General features: G+C 36.4%; 1 protein-coding gene across 2 annotated transcripts in view; it reads left to right on the top strand.

Moving 5' to 3' along the window:
* LOC129236998 (tyrosine-protein phosphatase non-receptor type 9) overlaps window positions 1–25,033 on the top strand; it is a 42,946-nt gene that overhangs the window by 14,288 nt on the left and 3,625 nt on the right. For both annotated transcript variants that reach the window (XM_054871347.1, XM_054871345.1), the window contains exons 2-5: window positions 866–1,096; window positions 1,175–1,405; window positions 23,189–24,132; window positions 24,203–24,354. In XM_054871347.1, the coding sequence (XP_054727322.1) occupies window positions 866–1,096; window positions 1,175–1,405; window positions 23,189–24,132; window positions 24,203–24,354 (1,558 nt within the window). The remainder of the gene's footprint in view (window positions 1–865; window positions 1,097–1,174; window positions 1,406–23,188; window positions 24,133–24,202; window positions 24,355–25,033) is intronic.

Raw genomic sequence — 25,033 nt, 5'->3', positions numbered from 1 at the left:
ATTTCAGCGTGATATGTCACATAGTTTGTTTTCTGTGCTACTGTAAACAACTCCAGCTCGAGTGTGTTCTTCGAATTTAACGATGGAAATTCAAAGAATTTGTTTGAAATTTTGTTATTCCAACAAAATTTCGGCTTCAGACGCCTTAAAAATGTTGCAGACAACCTATGGGGACTCTGCTCTATCGCGTGCACGTGTTTTCCAGTGGTACAAATCGTTCAAAGAGGGCCGTACATCGGTTGAAAACTTGCCTCATGAACGTCGTCTAGCAACATCAGTAAACGACGAAAACATCGGAAAAGTAAAGGAAATTGTGCTTGAAAATCGCACAAATCGCAAAATCGGTTAACGCTGAATATTATTTAGATGTTTTAAAGCGTTTGCGCGAGAACATTCGTCTTAAAAGGAAGGAATTGTGGGACAACAAGTCATGGTTCTTGCATCACGATAATGCACCAGCTCACACATCACGTCTTGTTTGCGATTATTTGAACAAAAATAATGTTAATATCGTTCCGCAAGCACCGTATTCGCCTGATATGGCTCCATGTGACTTTTTCCTGTTTCCCAAGCTCAGTTGCCGCTCCGTGGAAAACATTTTGAGACAATTGAAGTCATAAAAGAGAATTCGAAGAACACACTCGAGTTGGACTTGTTTACAGTAGCACAGAAAACAAACTATGTCACATATCACGCTGAAATTTGCCATGTAAGCTTATAACAGTCCTACCAAAGAACAAAAAAATTATTTTTGCCATATGTCATCCGCGGACCGTTTTATTGATACCGTCTCGTTCATATTTGAGCAGAAGGTAGTTCGCAATTTACTAAAGTAAAGTCATTTGCAATATGTTTTTATTTTCAGGCTGTTAAACAATTCATTGATCTCTGCAATGGGTCGTCATCGAGTGTTAGACGTAATATATCGCACACCACAGCGGTAAAATTTCTGTATGCTCGTAAATTCGATGTGCACAGAGCTGTATCACTTTACGAACAACATGAGCAGATCCGGATTCGAGAAGGTCTGTACAACATAAATCCTGATGTGGAGCCATTGTATTCAGAGCTACAGACTGGGAAGTTCACAATATTGGTTAGTAGTAATTTTCATAAATTAAAACGAACGTTTTTTTTTTCAATAACAGCTAATTGAAATCGCTTTTAATTGCAGCCTACTCGTGATACTACTGGTGCTGCTATTGCCCTTTTCACTGCGAGCAAACACAGCCCTCTAAGTGTTACTCACACCATAACGTTACAGGGAATTGTATATCAACTTGACTCTGCGCTGCAGGATACAGAAACGCAAAAGGCGGGTCTCATCTTCATATACGATATGAGTGGGTCCAAATACTCAAATTTTGACTATGACCTGTCACAAAAAATATTAACATTGCTCAAGGTAAGAATCGATTGACAAATACGAAAAAAAAGAAATTAAACCTTTAAATCAATTATTTATTGAACTTAGTCGCTGTATTCAAACATATTTTAAAACTCCGTACTGTAGCCTCAATTAAATTAATTATGTTACACTGAAGGCAACGTCTCTTTAGGTGCCTTGGTGAATATGAACTTGGAATTCCAGTGATAAAAGTCCAACAATAAGATATATTTAAGTTCCTAACTAGGATAACTTGCGAGCGTCTCCCCAATTTTGCAAGACTTGCATTTATTACCATTTACAATGGCAACCAGTTATTAAAAAAGGTTTCAACTTTCCATTACTACCACAATGTATTTGAATGGTGGGCGAGTAGGAAGGGGCGTGGCACCGCCCATCAAACCCATTAGAAATAGCAAGGGACCCACCATTTTAAATATGAAAGTCCCAACCTACTAGCGCTCCTATAGAACCCTAGGCAAAAGCGTAAAATTACGTTTTTTTTTTCACGGCCATATTTGCTTATTGTACTGAAATATCATCGAAGAAAAATGTATAACGCAATTGTTAACCCAGCAAATAATTAACTAAGGTTATGTAATTCATAATATTTATGAAATGTTGTTTTATCGTAAAATGGATAAGTGTAAAAAAATCGACATCGCGCAATTTTTCATGCGAAATTGTAACTATTTATAACATCTTTTTAGAAAACGCACTTGAAGAAAGATGCAAGCCGCTTCTTCGGTGTCACGCGGTCAACGGCCATGAAAATGTTCTTTTCACTGATGAGAAAATTTTCACTTTTGACGAAGTTTTTAATAAGCGAAACTCAAAACCTATGCTAAAACTTCTAAAGACGCAAAAATTGTTGTTCCAAGGGTTCAGCGTGGCCTCCATCCAGGCTCCGTAATGGTTTGGTGGGGAGTGGGGAGAGGCATTACATCTTATTTTTGCTAGAAGGGGGTTAAGACCGGGGCAAAAGTGTACCGGGAGGATATCTTTGAAGGCGTGGTGCTGTAGTTGAGCAGTACTCTCTTCAACGGAGAGCGATGGATTTTTCAGCAAAATTCCGCTCCAGCTCATAAGGCAAAAATCACCCAGCAGTGGCTAAAAAACAACGTTCCGTGGAAGATTGACCGTCTGGAGGTCCAGATCTGAATCCATTGGACTACAGTTTGTGGTCAGAATTGGAGAACATGGCCTGTCGAAGACCTCACAGAATTTGGAGAGCCTCAAACAATCGTTGTTTCGAGCAGCGACGTCAAATCCATGGAAACCGTGCGTGCTGAGAGAGCTGAATAGGCTTAATCGTTTGAAGCAAATAGTGACAACTTTTTTTATATTTCTTCTTAATTGGCGCGATAACCGCTTACGCGATTTTGGCCGAGTTTAAAAAAGCGTGCCAGTAGTTTCTTTCTCGTGCTAACCGGCGTCAATTGGACATACCAAGTGAAGCCAAGTCCTTCTCCACCTGATCTTTCCAACGCAGAGGAGGCCTTCCTCTTCCTCTACTACCACCAGCTGGTACCGCATCGAATACTTTCAGAGCCGGAGCGTTTGTATCCATTCGGACGACATGAACCAGCTAGCGTCGCCGCTGGATCTTGAATCGCTGCGCTATGTCTATGTCGTCGTAAAGCTCATACAGCTCAGGCGATGGAACGCCTGCGATATTCGCCGTTGCCAACGTGCAAAGGTCCAAAAATCTTGCGCAGAGTCTTTCTCTCAAACACCCCAAGCGTCGCTTCATCGTATCGCGCTCCACTCGTGATTTAAACCATTTTTTCAGGGCTGTTTGCGATGTTATGCTGTTACGCGTTTTATCCTACGTTTTAAAATAGCCCACATGAACCCGCAGCTCTGTGGGGTTTAAATCTGGAGACTGTGCTGGCCAATCTATCAAAACAATGTTTTTGTCTCAAAACAAATGCATCGTAGTCGCTGATTTGTGACCTCCTTGGAATTGAACTCCATCCAAATTAGTGTCGCCGAAAATGCGCGTTAACGAAGGCTAAAGTACAGTTTCTAGTATCCTTGTGTACTTTTGCCTGTCCATGGGACTCCCGTAAATTAACATTTCGCCGACACCATCAGCAGCTATACAGCCTCAGCCCCACACAATATAGATGGTATTCCTCGGGAACCCGTCACCTCACGAACGTCACACCAGGTGTTCCAAATACCTGTACATGGGTAAGGAAAAAATCGTTTTATAAGACTTGTGTAAGCAGCTATGGTTATTGATATTTTTTAATGATGTAAACTAAACCTCCCTCGAAACTCGATTCATCAGACCACAGAACATTCGACCAATCTTCCTTCGATCCCATTCTAAACTCTTTTCCCGATTTTTTTCTGAAAGGCACGGCTTCTTTCGACTTTTGCATTCTTTTAAACCTGCTTCTAAAAGCCCTCTTCTAGCTGTTCGGTAACTAACGGATTTTCCTATTTCTTTGAACAAGGCAGCTGCAAGAGCAGAAGAGGATTTTTGAAAGAGCCTTGTGAGACTTGCTCATACAATAAGTTTTCGGTCTTCCCGTATTTGCTTGCCGAGGGGCGGCCACTATTAGAAAAGACTTTTCCATCATTTTGGTCTTTCACCGAGATTCGAACCTACGAAATTCTGGATTCCGAATGGTAATCACGTATCAACCCCAACCCATTTGACTACAACGATTTATTATGGTGGGATTTTGTCTCTGCAAATCGCTTAATAGCACATTGGACTGCGCACGGCGAACATCCCACCAAATTCGCAATTTCAACCTGAAACCTCCCTTACCCACTTAAAACCTACCCACTCACTCTTTTGTCGTAACAAAGTTCACTTTTTTAGGCATTTCGATAAAGATAAATTATTTATATCCGCTTGATAATTTTGTGCTAAAGATTAGTCATACATTGAAAAGAAGTGGTCCCTTTGGTAGCCATATAAAATTACTTGTATTTTTGAGGGGTGTCCAATACTTTTGGCCAAGGCTGTATATATTTATATATTATGTATATATATTTTTTACTCGTACGCGCATAATAAAAAAAAATCGAGTACTTTCTTAATGAAGGCAAATTCAAAGGAAATACTTATATATGCACGTAAATATTTCTATGAATTCATTCATGTTTTTGTGCGTTGTGGCTTTTATTTTACTTTGTTTTTATTGATAAGATTCACAGCCAACCGATAAATAGAACTACGTTGTCGAATGGTGTTGTCGTTTCAAGCATTTTAGAAGCAGACCGAAATCATCATTTCCAAAAAGTTCGGGTTAATGTTCTAAGCTGCTACAACAACAAGTGCATAGTTTCTGAATCGAGCTGGTGTACATTTGCAAACGCTTCGCCAGGCCAATTGTTCACCTTAGAAGTGCAACACGTCATAGAATAATTTTTTCACTTTATTGTAAGATGTGAAATTGTACACTGCAATAACATGTCACGTTGCTGAAATAAGTGTAAACCTCATCGGGCAGTCTTTCTAGCTAAGCGCCTCTACCATTTACTAAGCAGGCTTTATCTGATATGATTGTGCAATTATCATTAGGGAAAACCCTTTGGATTGCCTGACCTCTTTTGACAATCTGGGATGTATATTTTTAATTAATTCGTGCCGACAAAGTTGACCTGTAACAGTTTCCCCTGATTTTATAACCTCACACCAGATAACAAAATTGCAATACCTAATGTCGCCTCATATCGCTTTTGAAAGTAGATAAAAAAAAGTCGCATATGAGTATTTAAATTTATTGCAATTACATCAGTTAAAGGGTGGTCCAACAATACTGATAGTTTAAAAATGAAATAAAATGAACAAAGTGAAGAGTATTCATCGCGCGCTCAGGCCAACTTATGGTGTACAGGATGAGCCCCATTTTTGGCTTAATGGCTAGATAAATAAGCGAAATTACCGTATTTGGGCTGAAGAGCAACCCGAAGCCATTTAAGAACAATCATTACATCCATTGAACACAATCGTTGGTGCAGGCTATGGGCTGGATGCCCATATTTCTTTAAAGCTTTGTGGATAACCCAGCTTCAATTGAGGCTTTGGAAGCTAACATTACTCAAGTTATTCACTAGATACCTACCGAAGTCCTCTAGCGAGTTATTCAAAATTAGAGTTTACAGATGGCCGAATAACGGCGCAGTTGCGGTTTGCATTTGAAATGGTTATCTTTACAAATATAAATGTCATGATTGGATCTGCACAAAAATAATAAAGATTGCCCAATCAATTTGAATGTTGGTTGTTTAATTTCAATGCAAACTCCGATACCTCGAAATTGATCTCCCTTTAGCTTAATTAGGCATATTGTTTATGAAATATGATTTTATTGATGGGATTGTCTCCGCTTGCTCCGCAGTAGCGCATCCTATCAAAAGAAATTTCAAACTCTTGTTGTGGTTCAATCTGCAGACCAGCACGTAGATTTTGATCGCTTTTGGATTATGAACATAACGTCAGTCTTAAGCAACATCTTAAAAGAAAGGTCATCGAAGTAAACCGCTATTCCCCGAGATGGCTAATTGACATTGACAAGTCGGTGGATGGCACGGTTACCAAACTTAATGTGCAAAATACCGATTGTTTGACTCACATCCATAGAAAGTAAAACTGGCATTATGAACAGAACCAGAACCAGAACCACAGCACTCAATATGGAAATAGGTTTCCGAATTTCTCAAAATTTTTCAAGCGTAAAGTGACTCATTTCATTCCGGCTGGGTACGATATTTACTGTCAATCAAGTACCACATTAACATGTGATTCAAAAACGTACAAAATAGCTTTATTTGGACCACCAGGTACATGCATGAATACAAGCGTATGTTCCCTGTTTAACATGTGTTTACGCTTATAGATATGTTAAAAATGAAAAGCTGCCTACGCATAACAACAATTCAGAAATAGAAAACGTGTGCCTTCAGATGAATCCACTTATGAATACAATACCCTATACGTACATACGTACAATAGGACGGATCGTTTGTATGGTGGAAAAATCGCAAAGGCAACCATGTAGGAAACCCATTACGCCAAGCAATATGGGCCTAATATAAAAACAAAATAGTTGAATATCTTTTGTTGTGTAGTTGCATGTTCGGAAATCCGAAGTCGCAAACATTTTTGATGTAAAAAATGGTAATAGCTTTTAATATGACATTAGATTTATTCAAAGCTTTATAAAGTAAAAAAAAATTCTTATTTTGCTACGCGCGCTTGTACTCGTAATAGAGTAGGGCTCATTTCTGATGTTGAGAAAGGTATGATCGAAACCATTACATAAGTGTTATTGTTTTTTGTTTTTTATGGCCAGTTTTGGCCAGAATCTCTGCTTTGATTTTACGTAGCTATTAAAGTTTGACATTTTTAATGGTTATCATATTGAGAAACTTGTATCATGTGATATTTATACTGTTGCCACATTCATCATATTAAAAAAAAAACTCGCTTAGACTTTGATGAAGCACCATCTCGTGCCTACGTATTTCGCTGGTTTTTCAAATTGAATGATGGCCGTACTTTGCCGGTCGAATTTTGCGAAAGTCGTCCACAATTGGTTTTCGTTCCACTCGCATACATTCAATATTGAATATGATGAATAATTTGACAATCACTCGGAAAACGACTCGGTTGAAGGTTCCAAAGCCAGGAAAACTTTGTTGAACTTCATGGGCAATGTTCGTCGTTTTCTGAATGCATACATATATTAACACTATATTCGGGCAACTGGGCTACAAATATATTTGAACGTTTGGAAAGATTCCTTACGAATGAAATTTTATAATCTCCACTTAACGCTCCACGGCGATTCCACGTTTGCTCTCACTATTGAAATCACCTTTAGGCATTTTCCGAAGTTAACGGCGGTTAGAGCTTCCAGTCGTTATAGGTGAGTGCGAATCACCCAAATATCCTAATCTCAGTTAACTGCTCAACTCACCAAATCTCTTCTGTCGTCGCTCTGAATGCGGGACATCATATTTTTACAGATCAATTTTCAGAAAAACATACATCAAGTAAAAACCAAACGTGCTAACGATTTTAAACTACGACTGGAGTTAGAGAAGTTCTTCTCTTTCGAAAAGAGTAGCCGGTTTCTGGGTTGTAACCAAATTGAACTTAATTGCCACACCTTGTCTTTGTTGCCAAGAAGAATCTAAATATTATTCATGTTCTGTGTCTCTTCATCCCTCATGTCATCCGTTTCCAAACGCCAATGATATTACCAATGGATCAAGCCTTCCCCTTGGGGCCAGGGGGAAAAAATCTTACAAAACCTTAAGAAAGTTTTAATCTTATTTTCCCCTCTTAATGTGCTTAAGCAAATGCGTACATACATACATAATACATATACGATATACATCATACACATCCCAATAAATCTAGTAGTAAAAATAAATAAAAAATATTATGTGTACCGTACATATACCTATTCACATTCATACATACGTACATATGTATTATATACGCCTTTACATGCTTGAATGTGAACACTTTGTACGTAGTTCATTCAGGTGTGATTTTATTTAAGCGCGAAATTTCTTTGCACATACCTTAAGTAGCCAAGAAACCTACTGGTAGTGAAGGCGTTGCCACATAAACACATCAACGAGTATGTATGTCCACATATGTACATATGCGCATACACATGGGTGCACAACCGTTGTCGGTAAAACTTTTTGAATAGCTCATTTCCTAGCTTTTCTCAATAAGGCGAAATAGTTCTTTTTTATTATACATATTTACATACCCACATAGTCGTTTCCGCCAGCTTTAGAGCTTGTGATTGAGTACATTCGAGATGCCGTTGAACAAATTAAACTCAATAGACAGACTGGTAGAGGTAGAGGTTCTTATACAATTGTTGATTATGAGGTTGTTATAAATAGGGGAATGTATTCGTTTAATAGTTGAATACGTGTTTTGGGCTCTTTGTAATGACAATGAAAGTACATATGCACATATTACCACCACCAATCGGCTCCACACATATTTATCATATGTATGTAGGTATGAAAATAGTGGTAATGCTAATGCAATAAACTTAGGATTGAAGGCTATAAATAATTTTTCTAAAAAGTGCTTGATGCAAAAATATTTCATTCAAAATGATGTAGCGAACTTTTGTTTATCCCCTTACAATCGCATTCACATACGCATACGTACATACCTGAACGAAAATTCCAAATCTTTTATATACCGATCGGTGCGTTGCAAGGGGAGTGGGGAACAACAGGTAGATGTGCGTCATAGAGATATACTGCTGCCAAGTTAAAAAAACTAGAGAATTTCAACAACAATGCTACATAAAGTGGAGTTTGCGCTCTCCATCTCTCTCTCTCTCTCTCCCTCTATTCGCTCGTTGCAAAAAATAAATATTTTTTATCATTAGACATAATTATATACGGTCTTGTATTTATGTAAATACCGCAAACGTATGTGTGTATGTAAACAAATTACTTTTTAAGAAAGTAAACAAGTGGCATATCGTAGTGTATGTGCCCAATTGCGAACTTTCCAAATTTATAAATAATAAACATCGGTGACTTTAATGACTGTTCTTCATTCTGACAAACAACTTCATATTTACATATATGTACCTATGGCTGACGATATGTTCATGTGTTTTTATTGCTTTAATTTTTGTAACGGGTAACCATTGAACTTCTGGGTGCGAAGCTTTTATCCCTCCCTTCACAGCCTATTCCTGCGGAATCACTGGCTTGGTATTGTCTACTTCGCAAGAGTGCTAGAAAAGTTAAGACGAAAAGATTGACACCAAAAATAGTAATTTTGTCATAATTAGTCGTTAGGACTGGCTGCTTCACAGAAACGTAGCTGGTTATTTCCTAATTTTTACCATCAGTGAGCAAATACGGGGAGCCGAGTATGAACATAATGGGAAAATAAATTAACACGGAATAAAATATGTTGCAGAATTGTTTTCTCTACGAAACAACTAAATTTTGATAACTGTCGTTAAACGATATGATTGCACGACAAATAAGGCACCTTGTGAAATGCCAATAATGTTTTTCATTGCGCAAACAAATACTCGTACTTAAAGCACACACTTGCGCATTCGTCTTGTCCTTTTATGGTTCAAATGGGTCGATTTGCAATAATTTCGTTACATTACTTACAAATCTGAAACTTTTCATGATCATGTAATTTGATTAATATGCAACAGTGTTGATTAAGCGAAAACATATGTACGCATGTACCTTTCTATGTCTGTATTGTCAAGAACGTCCAAATGTTTTAAAATAAATGTTCTCCGTTCATTTTAAGGATATACATCAATAGTTAGTTTATTAGAGAAGTAAGTCTTGCAATAATAGTTGGTTAAATTGTTGCACATCAACCAGCGACTGGCTCAATCGCAAACTGGCAATCATGGCTGTACCAGTGCAAGAACAAAAATGGATTTTCTTAATTTTAAAAACAACTGTATTCAAATTTTTGAATTCCACAAAATATAGTATATATGCACTATGAATGTATGTATGTATGCATGTCAAAAAATATTTAGTAATTGTTTCTTATCGAGTTACCATTATTCTATTGCGCACTACGTTTTGTATTAATTGCGTAAAGCTTTCTTATTACAGCTGGCAAAAAAACTATAGCACAAGATAATGTACTTGTTTTCTAACAAACAACCAAAAATTAGAAAATATGGAAAATTTCAAACTTTTTAATCAGAATTTGTTTATATGTCGGACATCTTAGAGATATGTCAAAGAAGCTAATGAAAAGCTAAATGTAAGGAGTAGGCTATGAAAAATAAAACGCAGTGAAGTGCAGAGTAGTATAGCCCTAGCGAAGCGTTGCATATCAAAAATGGAAGGCACGACATACATGCATAATTTTAGTGCAAGTTTGATGAGCTATAAAATTACGTTGTGTTGTTGTTGTAACAAAATTCGTGCCGTCCCGATAAAGTGGAACCGACCGTCGTGGGAGCGCCCACAATTTCTGATTCAACATTTTGAAATTTTTATAAGAAATCGTCGCATTTTTCTAAATCTTGTACAAAGTGTGGTCTCATTATAAATTAAGTAAAAATGTGGAAGTGCTATATTTTTTTTTGTGCATATGTATCTCTCACTATTATATCCGACAGAGTTGTGTGTATATAAATACGGCGAATTTAAGTGAACCCTGCTATTGTTAACTGCCTAACAAGTGTACCCCAATGAATTTTGTTGTTATACATTTATAAATTATAAATATAAACAAAAACTAAAACGTAAGTCCTGCATCTGAGCTTTATGTATTTAAAAGTTTAAAAGCAATGCATAAAAGAGCCGTTTTATCTTTTATTAAACATTTGATCCAACTTGGAATGTTCAATGCAGTTTACTCAATGTCTCGAACATTGTTATTGAAAACACAGGGCACATTTTCCGGTGCTCGAACAAATTGAGCTTTTGCTTGCAGTTTTTATTAGTTCTTCCTATTACTAATCCATAGTCTTCAGTTTCAATATTTTTACTTTTTGACGTAATAACGTCTTATAATTCGATTTAGCCGGCTGCAGGCACGAAAAAATGTGTCGTTACCTTGCTCATTAGTGTTACCTTGCTCATTTGCCGTTACCTTGCTCATTGCCGTTACCTTGCTCATTGTCGTTACCTTGAATGAACTGCAAGCGAAAGCGCGGAACGAACAAAGCAAACGAACGGCAACGTTCGACATCTTGCTCTCTCTTACTTAAGTGAGCGTATATATGTATGTATATGCGCATATGTACATATATAAATTCACATACTTATATTTGCATATGCCTTCTTGATGTGTGCATGGTAATGAACCATTTCTCTGTTGAGAATAGGACGATGATAGAAAAAGTAGGAAATGAAAGGGAGTGTTTCGAGTGTAAAGTGTCTTGAAAAAGGCAAATCGATGATGGTGCCTCTTAGTGTTGTTGACTTATTAACGTCTGATGCACAATCGAAATTGAACATATCTTTCATGAATTTGATAAATGTTTCGTCATTTTTCACGTTTGTGCAAATGTAACTAGACCTATTCCATTGCAATTCCATTTACCTCCTCCTCTATATCCATAGAAAATATCTATCAAACAAATAAAATTAAAATTTTGTTTTGAAAATTGCAACCATTCCATCAATATTTTCTTATGGCGTTGTCACGTTAAACTATCGTCAGTAAACCGACTTTACAGACAACCTCTTTTTTTATCATTAATCAACCATTCACAAAGCACTCGTAAGAACACCTTAAGGTGCCGTTTTAAATGTCTGCGTGAAATCTTATTGGGCAACCCTGTATGAAATGCGTGCACGCATTCATATACATATTTACACCCACAGACAAAATTACGCATTATACTCGTACAATATTTAGTTTAGGTTGTAAAAGAGTCAATTTGTATAGTTTGCTAAAGCAGTTGGCGAGTCGTGAGCGAAGACGTGCTCATCAACATTGGTCGGTTACACTCCAGTCTTATTAAAATGATAGACTTCTAAAGGTAATCTCTCCCAAGCTTTTTTGGTGATCACAGCGCTTACGCATGTGTGTGTATGCACGCTTTCATACCTGTATATATCATAAAAGTAGATAGATATCATATAAGTACAGTGGCGAGCAAAATGAAGTAGATATTATATATGTATGCGTGCACTTATAAATGTATAAGAACTGTAAATGTAAGAAGATTGACCATAAATTCCTAAACGGATTGAAGTAAGGTTCAACTCGTCAGCCACTCTTTTACGATTTAGAGTACGTGTTTAAATATGACTTATTCTTCAAGATAGGCGCTCCGATCTATAAAATCGTGAAAATGTGTATAGAAAATGAAAGTCAAAAAAGCTTACGCAATGTAGTATAGGGCGCAATTTTTCTTTTTGTTTTATTAATTTTTTCATAGAATTTGTCATGTACCGTTTTGTTTAAAATTTAACAAGCCACAAGGGGAAAAACAACTTTACAGATTCAACGTTTGATTTATATTGCCCTTAACAGTGTTTACTTAACCGTATGATGTCTTGAATGGCAATTTCATTGTTAACGGTCTGATTAGTTGACGTTGTGAATATTTATTGTCTCAAATTCAATTGCAATTTACAAAAAACTATTGTTTGCAATTTATCGTGCCGGTTTGTGTTTTCAGATGTGCATTTGCCTTTTTTTTTTGTTTTGTTTTCCTCATATTATATCTTAATTTAATTTCAATGAAATATGGAAAGCGAAATCGGCATAAAAATTTCTTGACCGCGGATTAAAAAAAATTTCGATAGCACTGATTAAACGATATTATTTATCAAAAGAAGAGGAGCGACGCAGTTTCCCGAAAGGAGGCGAAAGGAAAGCGAATGGACATTTTAATGAAATCTGTAGAAAGTCCTGCAATAGCAGTGACCATAAAAATAATATTCACTTATAAACTTGTAAAATGAATGCAAAATAAATTTTATTAATATATCTTATTTATTTATTTATTTGTTGGTTTACCAATTAATGTATAACTCAAAATGGTTACTAAAGCTAATCCTTTAATATAATATATGGTAAACAATACCCTAAGATACATTAGTGACAATTCAAAAATTGAACGGCCAGATTAAGTTTTGACTTAAAAGTCTCTCGTGAGTTAGAGAATATGTCTTTTTACAAAATTGTTTAGACTGTCTTATGCAGGGTGTAAGCGGTTCATCACCTCTAAAATTGATATCGTAATAAGATATATTACATGGAAGATATTGCTGAGTCTAAGGTTACGAGAAGGACAATTGAAAAGCGTTAGCTTCAGTAAGAGGTGGCATTTGATATGATTCGTGGCTATGCCTCTGATAAACAATACAGATTAAATTTTTCTTCGCATTGCTAATATTGGCAATGCTAACGAAAGACAACTACTTTTATATGTAGGCAAACTACAAGGCGATCGCTCTAGCCGAATGAATTAGTGCGTGACTACCATTCGGAAGTACGTAGGTTCGAATTTCCATGTATGCAATACCAAATGATAGAAAAGTTGTTTCTTAAAGCGGTGTCCCCTAGGGAGCAATGGCATAAGGAAGATCCTCATAAAAAATATCTGCCGTTCGGAGTGAGTCGGCTTAAAACTGTAGGCCCCTCCATTTGTGGAAAAACATAAAAAGCACCACAAAAAGGATTAGGAGCTCGGCCAAACACTAAACTACAAGGCCAACGAAGGGAATGAATGACAAATCTCGTGAAAAGTTTCCGCGTCTTCTCAATTCTTAAATATGAACCCATATAGCGTGGATCCCAAAGAAAATTCCTTTGAATTCCTTGCTATAAAGTCGAACATACCTTCGACTTGACAATCATAAAGTCTACATATTTAGAAAACGACATTTTCAATGTAAATATATGTAATATAAAATGTATGAGAAGTTCACTGAGAAATGTTTGGAAACCAGTTGTCGAGGAATTACTTTTTTAGTCATCCACCGATTATGTTTTGATTAAACGTTTATTCAGACTTTAAGAACACAGCCCTTAGAAGTGCCGGGATTACAAACATCTACACAATTTTGCTCTCCACTGTATACACATACATATGTAGTAATGCATTAGTTTATATGCTATTGCTCAAATATGCAAAGTTTCGAATGGTGGGTGAGTATACATATTTGTGTGTGTGCGTGTGGAGGGCGATTTCGATGATAATAATAACAACAACAAGCAGATTACGTGTGCGCGTGCGTCATATTAAATTCACTTTTCATTTGTTGCTTCTGCCGCCAAAGCTGTCTAAAAGTGTAGTTGTTATTGTCATTTCGGTTGCTTTCTCATTATAATTTACATACATACACATACATATGAATGTACAAGCGTTCACCTCGATACTTTCGGACTATCTCTTAGTTTATTAAGTAATTCGCTATTTAGTGTACTTGTTCTAGTCGTTCGCTTAACTTCGTTTAACACAGATTACCCGGGTACAAAAATTTATGTACATATAGTGCATATACATATATATACAATAAATAAATAAATTGTGTGAATGTTCGGTTTGTGCTTAACGCATCTGTAAGATTAACATTTGTGAGTTGCTTTACATAATTTCGCAAAATTCAGTCGGATGACACTGAACAAGAAAATGTCGATGACAAAGTAAAAATACTTAAAATCAACCAAGCAGAAAAAAAGTGTACGAACAAACCTACGTGTAGTTGTCATATTGTTGAGACGTAGAATTTTACGTTTCTGTATTTGGATTTTAAATTTACGTGAAAAATGTTTCAGTTATCGGTTTTAAATTAAATCTGTGTTAGATCTGATGATATGAAAATTGTATTTGCATATACATTTTGGTGTCATAATAAGTGCAATATCAATAACAATAAAAACATTTGTAAATGAAAAGAGCGTTTCGAAATATAGTAAATAACCCAGCAGTATAAAAGTTTGCTACACTGATAAATTAAATATTTTAGGGTCAAGGCTGAAGCTACTGTTATATATCTTACTGACCGAACCGTGTTATAAAAGAAAAGAATACAAAAATATATATCTAACTGTATACGCGTTGAACTTCATATCCCTCTTCTGGTAAGTTTTCCAATAGTATTTGGGTTTTATTGCAATAACAGTCAAAAAAATTCATTAAAGCGTGCGTTACAATCCTAATGTGTGTACACATGCACGCACTTGGTTGTTGAGAACCACTAAAACTCTGGGTTTCCGCCAAGTGGCATTTACATACATACATAGCTGTACATACATAGAGATTGCCTATGACGAATTTTTAACAAATTAAAAAGTAACCGGAAGAAGTAAAAACCATATTTGCTTAAGAAACCACGACCACCCTCCATTGAAATGCAATACAAATACATACAAACATGCATACTTATGTATCTGCTTGTGTATTTCATATTAAGGCAGAAAGCTCTTTCTAATTCTGACTTCCTTCATCCTATTCGTGCAATTATCATTTGTTTGCATTATATCAATAGTGGTTACAAAAAAATACATAGCCATCCTGCAAATCGACTGACCGAATGCATATTTTTGCTCACTTTCGTTTCGCTGAAAAAAAGCGAAAACCACCGAGTAATCCAATTTCGCCTGTGACTTTGCGACAAAGCAAAACTGAAAACATTGCAACTGAGGCAACTGTATCTGCAGCGCGAAGAATGCGCAAACAGCGCAACGAAGCAAAATGACCTAACAACCCCCAAAATGCATCCACGGTTGCTGACGCTTCAGTTTTAACCCTCAGATGCCATCTATTTGTACGTGTACGAGTTTTTCGAAGTTGGCCTCTTTTAGGCGCTCGCGCAATGTATCGATGTACTCGTATGCTGAGAGAAATGTTAAAGTTTTTGGGGTTGTGTTTGCTTAGTGTGTGTATGGTAGTGAATTATTGTGAAAAATCAGACAAAACAGGTACTAAAAGGAATAATGCAAAATTTCGAAACAGACGTACTTCTTCTTGGATAACAGTTTCTTCTGAAAATTAAATTCTGTGAAATTAATCGAAATAGTTGCGAACTTTTCCCGATAAAATGTTTATAATATACTGTATTGCAAAATTGTGTTTATGATAAATACACATGCATACGTAGGTATGTGATAATTGAATTGTGCAAAGTGAGATATTTTTAACTATTGGCTGGCGAAAAATCGACTAAGTATATATGCCTGCGCAGCTATTCGACAGTATAGCCAAGAAAAGTGTATTTAAGTTGAATTGAAAATAATTAACTAATTTACTATTGCTGTTCAAATATAATGAGAACAATTGTCCTACACAAACGTACATGCATATGTACACAATAGATAAAGCCAATAAGAAAATACGACGCAGCCAGCATTTTCATTGAAATTTGGATGTGAGAAGCGGCCTGACGGTGGAAAATCTATGCGTATGTATGTATTTTACGTACATAAATGCGTCCATTCCAGATTTAATGCAGTAATCGGACAGAGTGATGACAAAACAAGCATTAGGAGATTGTCATATTTGATATTCAATCCGTGATTAATTAACCTGTTAGTGCGAAATAAAATGTTAGTGGTTGTGTAAGCAAAATTGCAATTCAAAGATTTTCTCATAACCTCCATATGAAATTAATTAACTCAAAATAATAGTAGATTTTGGTAATTTTATACGTAAATTCATAAGACAAAATGTGTCTTTACGATCTGAAATGCTCAAAGTCTCCACAGTTGACAAATGACAACTGCCATTGCCATCATTGTTGCCACTGTTGTAATTTATGTATTTATATGTGCGAATCCTTTGCAATTCGAATTATTATTCTTGGCATTTGCCATTAATATCGCATTCGTAATTATTTAAATAAATATCAAATGCAGCTCTGCATATTCATTCACAAATCATTCACTGCTGTTAGATACAGAACATTGAAACTGTTGGGTTTATCAGAAATTAGAAAGGCAAGAATACAGATCTTACTTGCTGTTAGTTCTTTGCCTTTTACAGCCGTATTAAAACAAAATCGTCTCGTATTCACCCTCTTTCTCATCTCTCTTTGACTTCGACTTTCGGTAAATCTTAACATAAATGTATACATACATACGTACATGTACATATGCATATGTAGGTATAAGCCAGTTGTTGGAGTGAATGAATTGTTTAAGATGGTTATGTGTACAAGTGGGCGTCAGAAGAAAATCAAATCAATATGAAATTTCGAAACAAGTGGTTTTATTGCGTCGTAACAGCGCTTGGCACGAAATGCATACACACTTTACATACATATTTGTTTTGTTGTGTATACGCCATGTTGGGACATGAATCGTTCTGTTTTTCTCTAACTTCCTTCCTCCAAAACGCCAAATACTAAAAAAAGATTGCTTTGGAGCTGCGTGGCGTTTGTGGCTTTGTAAACTTGAGACTATCTGAACCAATATACACGTGTTTACTGATATCCAGTGTTTGGTATAGACATACTCTGCAAATATGTTTTTTTCTTTATGAAGGGTGACCAAATAAGAATGATGCAGCAACGACTTGGGATATCAAGATAATTCTTGTTTTTACCTTGCCGTGGCAGCTGGTTCTACGAACCGAAATTACTTGGGTTTTCCCCGAGCAAGGGTTGCCTGCCGCCCCAGTAACTAGTCCTGCCTAGTGCACTCAACCTCACCCTCACCTTCGTAGAAAATGATCGATAGATGTTATCTAATCCGCATGATCCCGATGACCAATTGATAAGTTTCTTCTTCAGTAAATCGATCGCGGCGTTATTCAAATTATATAATATAATTTATTCCAAATACCCGGGAAGCAAGATGAAATGGCAAACTATGAATACTGAATTTTCTGACGGTTGGATATCATAAATAGGTCTGTTCATGAAGCAAATAATTTGTAGCAATTCTTACAAATGATCAAGTTTTAGTGTTCATGTATCGAAAAAGCTTGCAAAGTAGGGAAAGTGAGAGAGCAAAATCACATTTCATTTTGAGGGGAAGTTGCAAGTTTTTACTGAATAAATTTTTATTTGTAAGAATTTGCAAGTGAGAGAAACACAGCTGGCCGCAAAGTAAAAATAAACAAAAATAAACACGAATTAAAATTTGCGAATTGAGCCAAAGTTCTAAATTTAAATAAAAAAATTGATTAACATGGGGAGTGTAAGTAATTATATTTTAGACAAAATTTATAAAGTTTATTTGAAGTCATATACTAAATAGGAATCGGTCAATGATGTAAAGCTGCGCACTTCTGAACCACAGCCTCCAGTCACCGTTGCTCCAGTTTTCAAAATACAAATCGAAAGCCTTGAAGGTATTATTTGTGTTTTATGTTTGAACTTCTTGGTTATTAACTAATTCAATAGAGTATGAAAGGAAGCAAGGAATATGTGAAGAAAGCTGTGATTGCCGCAACAATTGAATTGTTAATGTTCGTCATCTGACAACGGCGATGAAATAGAACAAATTACTCTGGAGAAAATTAAATCACGTGATGCTAAGCTCGTAATTTTGCATTTTATTTGCTTAATTTTTGTGATTTTTCCCGCCAACAGTTTAATCAGCTGTAAATTGTTACTGCTTTTGCGTTCATGTAGTTTTTTTGATATTTTTCTATTTGAGTAACTGGATCATTTTTATATATATGTATGTATATAAGGTGTATCTCGACAGTTGCCGAAACATTCCATGCAAAGATATTTGGTCACCCGTTACGCGCATGAACACACAGCAAACACTTTAGTCACTCTTCCAAATTTTGTTTTTAAAATTGTCTACAAAATCAGCTCGAATGCGCGTAAATACCTTCATTTGTACATACAAATTTTCCATTACAGATTTGCTGGAAAACACGTAGAAATCACAGCCGTGGACAACTTTTCACAAATCTGATGTTCAGAACTTTTGTCGTGAATTTGTTTTTGAATTAATCAGGTGCCCAGATCTACTTATACATACATATGCATGTACATACGTGCTGTAGCGGTGTTATTCTCTAATGATATTTTTTTTAGCCTAGTTCGTCTTCAAGCTTTAAATTTCTTTCACCCCAAGGTTCTTTGAAGATTTTTTCTTACCGAAATGACGTAGTAGTCATGCAATTTTTAAAAAACACGTACCACTAATACATGTATGCATGTGTAAGTGTGTATAGATATTCGAGTAGGTAAATACATATGCACCATTGAGCAATGGCATTTTCTGTTTGAAGCAGTCATCGAATATTACCACTTATTAGTTGAAATTTGCCCGTCACCAACATGAAATATTCTCACAAAGTTTGGCTTTCCTGCCTTAACAGTAAATAAAGCTACACGTAAGTGTTTTCCGGATTTCCTTTTGTATTTCGTTTCTCGAACGTAAGTGTAAAATACGTGTATGTATGTACATATTCATAAAATATTTAAAGTATGCAGAAAATTGCGAAAATAAAAAAGGAGAGTATTTTCCCTGAGGTGTTTTGTATTGGATTGATTCAGCAGGGAATATTTGACCAGTACTAAGGAGCGAAAGAAAGGTAATGGTTCTAAAACCTCCGAGTATCTATTTGTAAACCTCAAGGTAGGGCACCACTGGTGAATTTTCCCACGATTTTTAAATCGACATAATCGATTAAAGTACCCCGTTAAATGGCCAAGCCGCTTAGACATGATAGGCTTTCAGCAAAGTTTTCATTTAAATGAAAATACATCAACGCAGACTGTCCGCAATCGCGACCCATAGCCCATATCCATTGGAATCTACGCAAAGCTATGTTAGCTGATTATTCTCTTATCGAAAATAAATAGAAAGATTTAGAAAATTTACTAATTTTTCATAATACAATGCAGTGTGATGATAAATACTTATCAAAAAGTGTGCAGTCTTCTTACTAACTATGGCCTAGGATGGTTCAAAGTTCCAAAAACTGATCAAAAGTCGTGAAAACAATTTTTTTTTACTTTCTGCATTTGGAATAGGAAATGGAAAAAGGTAAGCTGTAGCTAGAATAAAATGCTCTTGAAACCATGAACATACTTCAATCGAACAAAGTTTAGTGGCTTTCGGAATTTGTCTTAAATTTCGAAGTTTAGAATTTGTTACCAACCACCCCAAAATTTACCTTCTTTATTATGGTATTATTACTGGTTAAATTCTCTGTCATGGAATTCGCCTCTAAATATTTATACCTATGGTGTAATAAAAACTAATAAAATTAAATGAATATTTAACGGTTGGGCTGTCTCGTTCTGAAATCTGCCGCTGTTAACTTTAGTAGTTCTAGAGCTTGCAAAGAAGCAAAGATAGTTTATTTTAAATGGGTGTACTCGTGCAATACTTGCGCCTTAGAATATACTATAATTTTTGTTTATCATATTGTATAAAAATAAATCGTTTGGTTGTTCACCCAAGGAGCCACCAGATTTAAACCATCGATTGATAACTAAACTCTTAATGATGATGATTAAGCTCTTGGTCGTTTCCACGACAGTCGGTTCTACATTACCGGAACGACCCGGATTTCAAATCCGGCAAGGGATTGTCACTCCAGCAGCATACTCCGGCGATATGGGCGATATTTATGATGTTACAACAACAGTAACAATATGCCACAAAAAGTGCATAAAATTTTTTTTTTATATATTCGGGTCGGCATGCTCACGTATGTAAATAGTTGGCAAATGTTGGAGTTGAACGGCCTTATGGTTCTTTTAAGCAATGCCACTAATGATTCCTTACTTCACGTTTTATAAAAACTTATAGAAGGATGTTGCAATACTTACCAAGAAAATGAGAACAGTATGAACGCGGAAATTTCTGCTAGTAAAAATCATTTGTTGAAGTCATTATACCCAGTCAGGGGGGAAAATGAATGAGAAATTTTATAAATAAACCCACATTAAGCCCGTAACATGAGTTTCTGGCCGTTGTGACATTAAGGATAACTGCAGAGCCGATGAACTAGCGAAACTCGCCATGAAATTGTACACATTGAGTACATAGACAATGACATAGGCATATCTTTACAAACATGTAAGCTTGAGGGAGCTGTAAGAACAGCGAATCAAAGATGGCGTAATGAAACCACATGCAGAATGGCACGAAAATTGTGACCGACCCTCAAAGCTAAACGCACAGAATCTCTGCTAAGCCCAGATAAGCATAGTCTTAGCACACTCATTTTAGGTTATAACGGGACATTGCCTAATCGGCAGGCACACCCAGAAGATGGGCGAGCAAACACATAGCTTCTGCAGAAGTTGTCTAGATAAGAAAGAGACCTTTTGTGCCATTGTTCTGCTGTATCCAGACGTATATTTCCTATTTTAGGAATACAATTCTTTAATGGGTTGAAAGACTTTAGTTCTGTGGAAATCAGGGGATCTTCTAAAATTGTTGATAGCTATACACTTGTTTGAATCAGGAGCAGTTCCGGCTTTTTGATTTATTGTAATCCCCACGAAGCTCTCGAGACCACATTGCTTTGATATGATTCGCATTATTTATGGATGAGAACCAACGTTGATAACTTTTGCCGTGGGAATCAGCTCAGATAATCGGCCTGACTCATTTGGACTACGTTTGACGACTTGGAAATTTGGTCGACGGGTTGGTCTTCATACGATTCTTAATCGACATAAACAAAATTCTCAACATTACTTCTAAACATGAAATGCCACATCAAAATGAGTTACTAAACGAAAACAAATAGGAGAAAATTAATTAAACCCATATAATGGGTTTTTCAGTAAGAGCGCTTCAACTTTTGAACTTTTTTGAATAAAACACAAACGGTTTGACTTTTTTAACTAATTTTTTTTTTATTATCGAGTTTGAACATATACATTTAAGTATGAAATTCGATTTCTTTTGCATGACCACCGCGTGCACGTTTTACGAAGTCCAATCGTTGAACCCAATTTTCGACCACTCTTTTGCATAAATCGGCCGAAATTCCAGCAATTTCGCGTTCAATATTGGCTCTGAGCTCACAAATCGACGCCGGCTTGTTACTGTAGACCAATGACTTCACATAACCCCAAAACGGGACGGCTTGTTAAATGGACCGTAAAATGGCCGTAATGCTCTTAAAGTAGCAGCAACAGAACGATTATTTTCATAAAAAATTTGCACGATTTGCAATCGTTGCTCAAGTGTGTAGCGTTCCATGATGAAATGTATACTAATGAAGTTTACAAATGACAAGCGAAAAATAAAAAATATTGCGTCGGTTGCCCTCCCTATCGGAAAAAAGTTGAAGCGCACCTATTGAATAACCCTATACATGCAGATATATCTAGTGTTTAATTAACATATGTTTGTATGTAGCACATCGAAAGTACGAGGTGTGTTCAAAAAATAAGGTGATAGAAGAAAATCGACGAGCACGCAAAACACTTGCCACTCCCACAAACAAACCAAATATGATAAATTGCTAAAACCGTGAACATATCTTCGAGGTGAGTGTACTAACATAAAAAAAATAATAATCGAAAATCGAATACATGCAGCCCGCGAAATTTGAAACCGTCACCTTATTTTTTGAACACACCTCGTATAAAAAAGTATAACTACGCATGTGATGGGCATATACGAGTATGGGAACTTACCATTATGGTTTTTATATCCATATATGCGATATAATCTAATTCCAACACCTAATTATGGGTTGTGATAACTACATTGAGCACTACAATACGCATATTGCATGTATGTATGCGTAGTGCCATTACTTTTATCATATTTTCAGCATTATTTGAATATCGCGAATCACAAGTTCAGCAATTTTTCAGATAGTTCATAGGCATCACATATTTCAGTGGAACTATAAGAAAACAGCCCAGCGATGAAAAATCTTAGTTTTTATAGATTAGGATTTTAATAGAACTAATTGTCTTTAATTTAAAGTCGCTGGGGTGCAGTCAAAAACATCTGATTTGTTCTAATGTACTCAAGTCAATCACTAAAATATTTATATTTGACGTGTATGGATAATTCTGAGTTTTTAGAAGCTTCGTTTTTAAGCTATGCCCAAAGATTTTGTAGAAAATGCTTTTTTTTTCTCATAGCGGTCGCCTCGGCAGGCAATGGCAATCCTTATTTACTGTCTTTCCTGCTTGTCTTTCTCTTGAAAAATCTCCTTATAAAAAACCACCTGCCGTTCGAAGGAGGCATAAAGTGTAGGTCCCTTCATTTGTCGAACAACATCAAGACGCACACCTCAAATTGGAGGAGGAGCTCGGCCAAATACCTATTAAAGTCTATACAAGGCTTTATTGAATCTCATTCGATATGCCCACATAAACTTTCGATTTATGATTATTTATGTTTAACTGTATTTTTGTTTTTATTCTTCTTCTTTACAGGGTGGCTATCCGGCGCGGTTAAAAAAAGTATTAATTGTTACGGCACCTTTATGGTTCAAGGCGCCGTTCAAGATTCTACGCTTGTTCGTGCGCGAGAAATTGCGTGAACGTGTCTTCACTGTGTCTGTGCCAACGTTGGGACTTCACGTGCCGCTGAAAGCATTGCCCCTGCACCTTGGCGGAGCATTGGAAATCGATCACGCCACATGGTTGCTACAGTGCCGCAAATCGATGACGAATCGTGAAGACGAACTGCTCGCCAATATTGAGCAAGCGGCATTTAATCGAAGCAACAACATCAACACAACTAATATTAGCAACATTGTGAGCAATTCGGTCGCTATTGGTGGTGACAATAGCAACATCCACATCAACAGTAACAGTAACAGCAACAGCAACACAAATACGACGACAGCCAGGTTAACGAGCGACGATTACAGCCGTCGGTTATTGGGTAGTGAGGAGCCCAACGAGAACATCACAATAAACGGTCTGTGTGGTGTTATTGCTTCACCGGCATCCGGCTTAAAGCAGGGTAACTGTAATTCAACGTCATCGTTGCCAGCGTGTAACAAAAGTGGTTCAGAGTCAGTGGTGGTAGCGACGGCGGCGGCAACAGTTGGTGTTCCAGTGCTGAACGGCTTAGATGCAAGTGGAGCCCAAGGAACCACGGCTTTGGTGAATGGTGTGATTGTTTCGGCAGCAGTCTCTAGCAACGCCAGCTCGAACGGCTCATCCGCCCTAAGTGAGTTGTGGTCGGAAAACCCGCCAAGTAGTGCTTCTTCGGGGTTTAGTGATGACGACAGCCTGGCTGGGCAGGAGGGAGACCCAAAAACAATTGAACAAATTGTTCAAATGGTAAAAGAGCAGGGCCGGAGAGGCCTGGTAAAGGAATATGCAGAAATACGAAATCGAGCGCCCGAAGGGACCTTCGTGCATGCAAGGCTAGTTAAATATTTTAAATGAAAAATGTGCTGGGATACCAATAAAACCATATTTTTAAATCAATTGCAGATTGCGGAATAACTTGACTAAAAATCGCTATACAGATGTTCTTTGTTACGATCACAGTAGAGTGGTGTTGTCCAGGGATGACGGTGACGACTACATAAACGCGAATTTCGTCGATGGATACAAACAAAAAAATGCCTATATTTCTACACAAGGTAAGTGGGTAAAGTCAAACAAATGAATATTGAAACCTGATAGTTCTGAATGAACCTTGAGAAGGGCTCGTTGCAAAAAATAAAAAATAATGTCAATTTCACCATAAAATAATTGAGTTTCAGTTTTGAAAATACATTTAAATGCTTCCGATATGTTCGGAGGACTCGAAATGGTATCAATGGCATCACGACAATTTGTATATTTGAGCATTGCTCGCGGAGTATTCTCTGGGTTCTAAAACACAACCCGAATTTAATATTATACATAACTTTTATCTGAAATATAAAATTTCCTTTTCGATGATGTTGATAGCCGTGAGAAGGGTCTCAATAGTAAATTATATATCGCATAATGAAATGCAAATTAGATGAATTAATACTTCCAAAATTGCAAATAATTCGAATAAGAACGTTTGCGTTTTTCTTCTTCATGCATTCTTCGCTGCAATGCAATGTTATTGATTTTTTTCTTTGTATGCTGAAGCCATAAAACTGCAAATGAAATGTATGCCGTTATTGGGCGATATGCTGAACCAAAGCAAAATATTGTTAATATGAAAATAGTTAAAATTTTCTGCAAAATATTTTATTGTGCTAATTAAGTCCATTGTACTACACTCAGATTCCCTTTTAATTTTCTTTAAATTTACCCGATCTCCGAAGAAATCTGAGTAGATCT

Source organism: Anastrepha obliqua, chromosome 2, assembly GCF_027943255.1.
Source record: "Anastrepha obliqua isolate idAnaObli1 chromosome 2, idAnaObli1_1.0, whole genome shotgun sequence".
Lineage (NCBI taxonomy): Eukaryota > Metazoa > Arthropoda > Insecta > Diptera > Tephritidae > Anastrepha > Anastrepha obliqua.
Note: the sequence above shows the minus strand (reverse complement) of the source record. Positions and strands in the feature narration are given on the sequence as shown.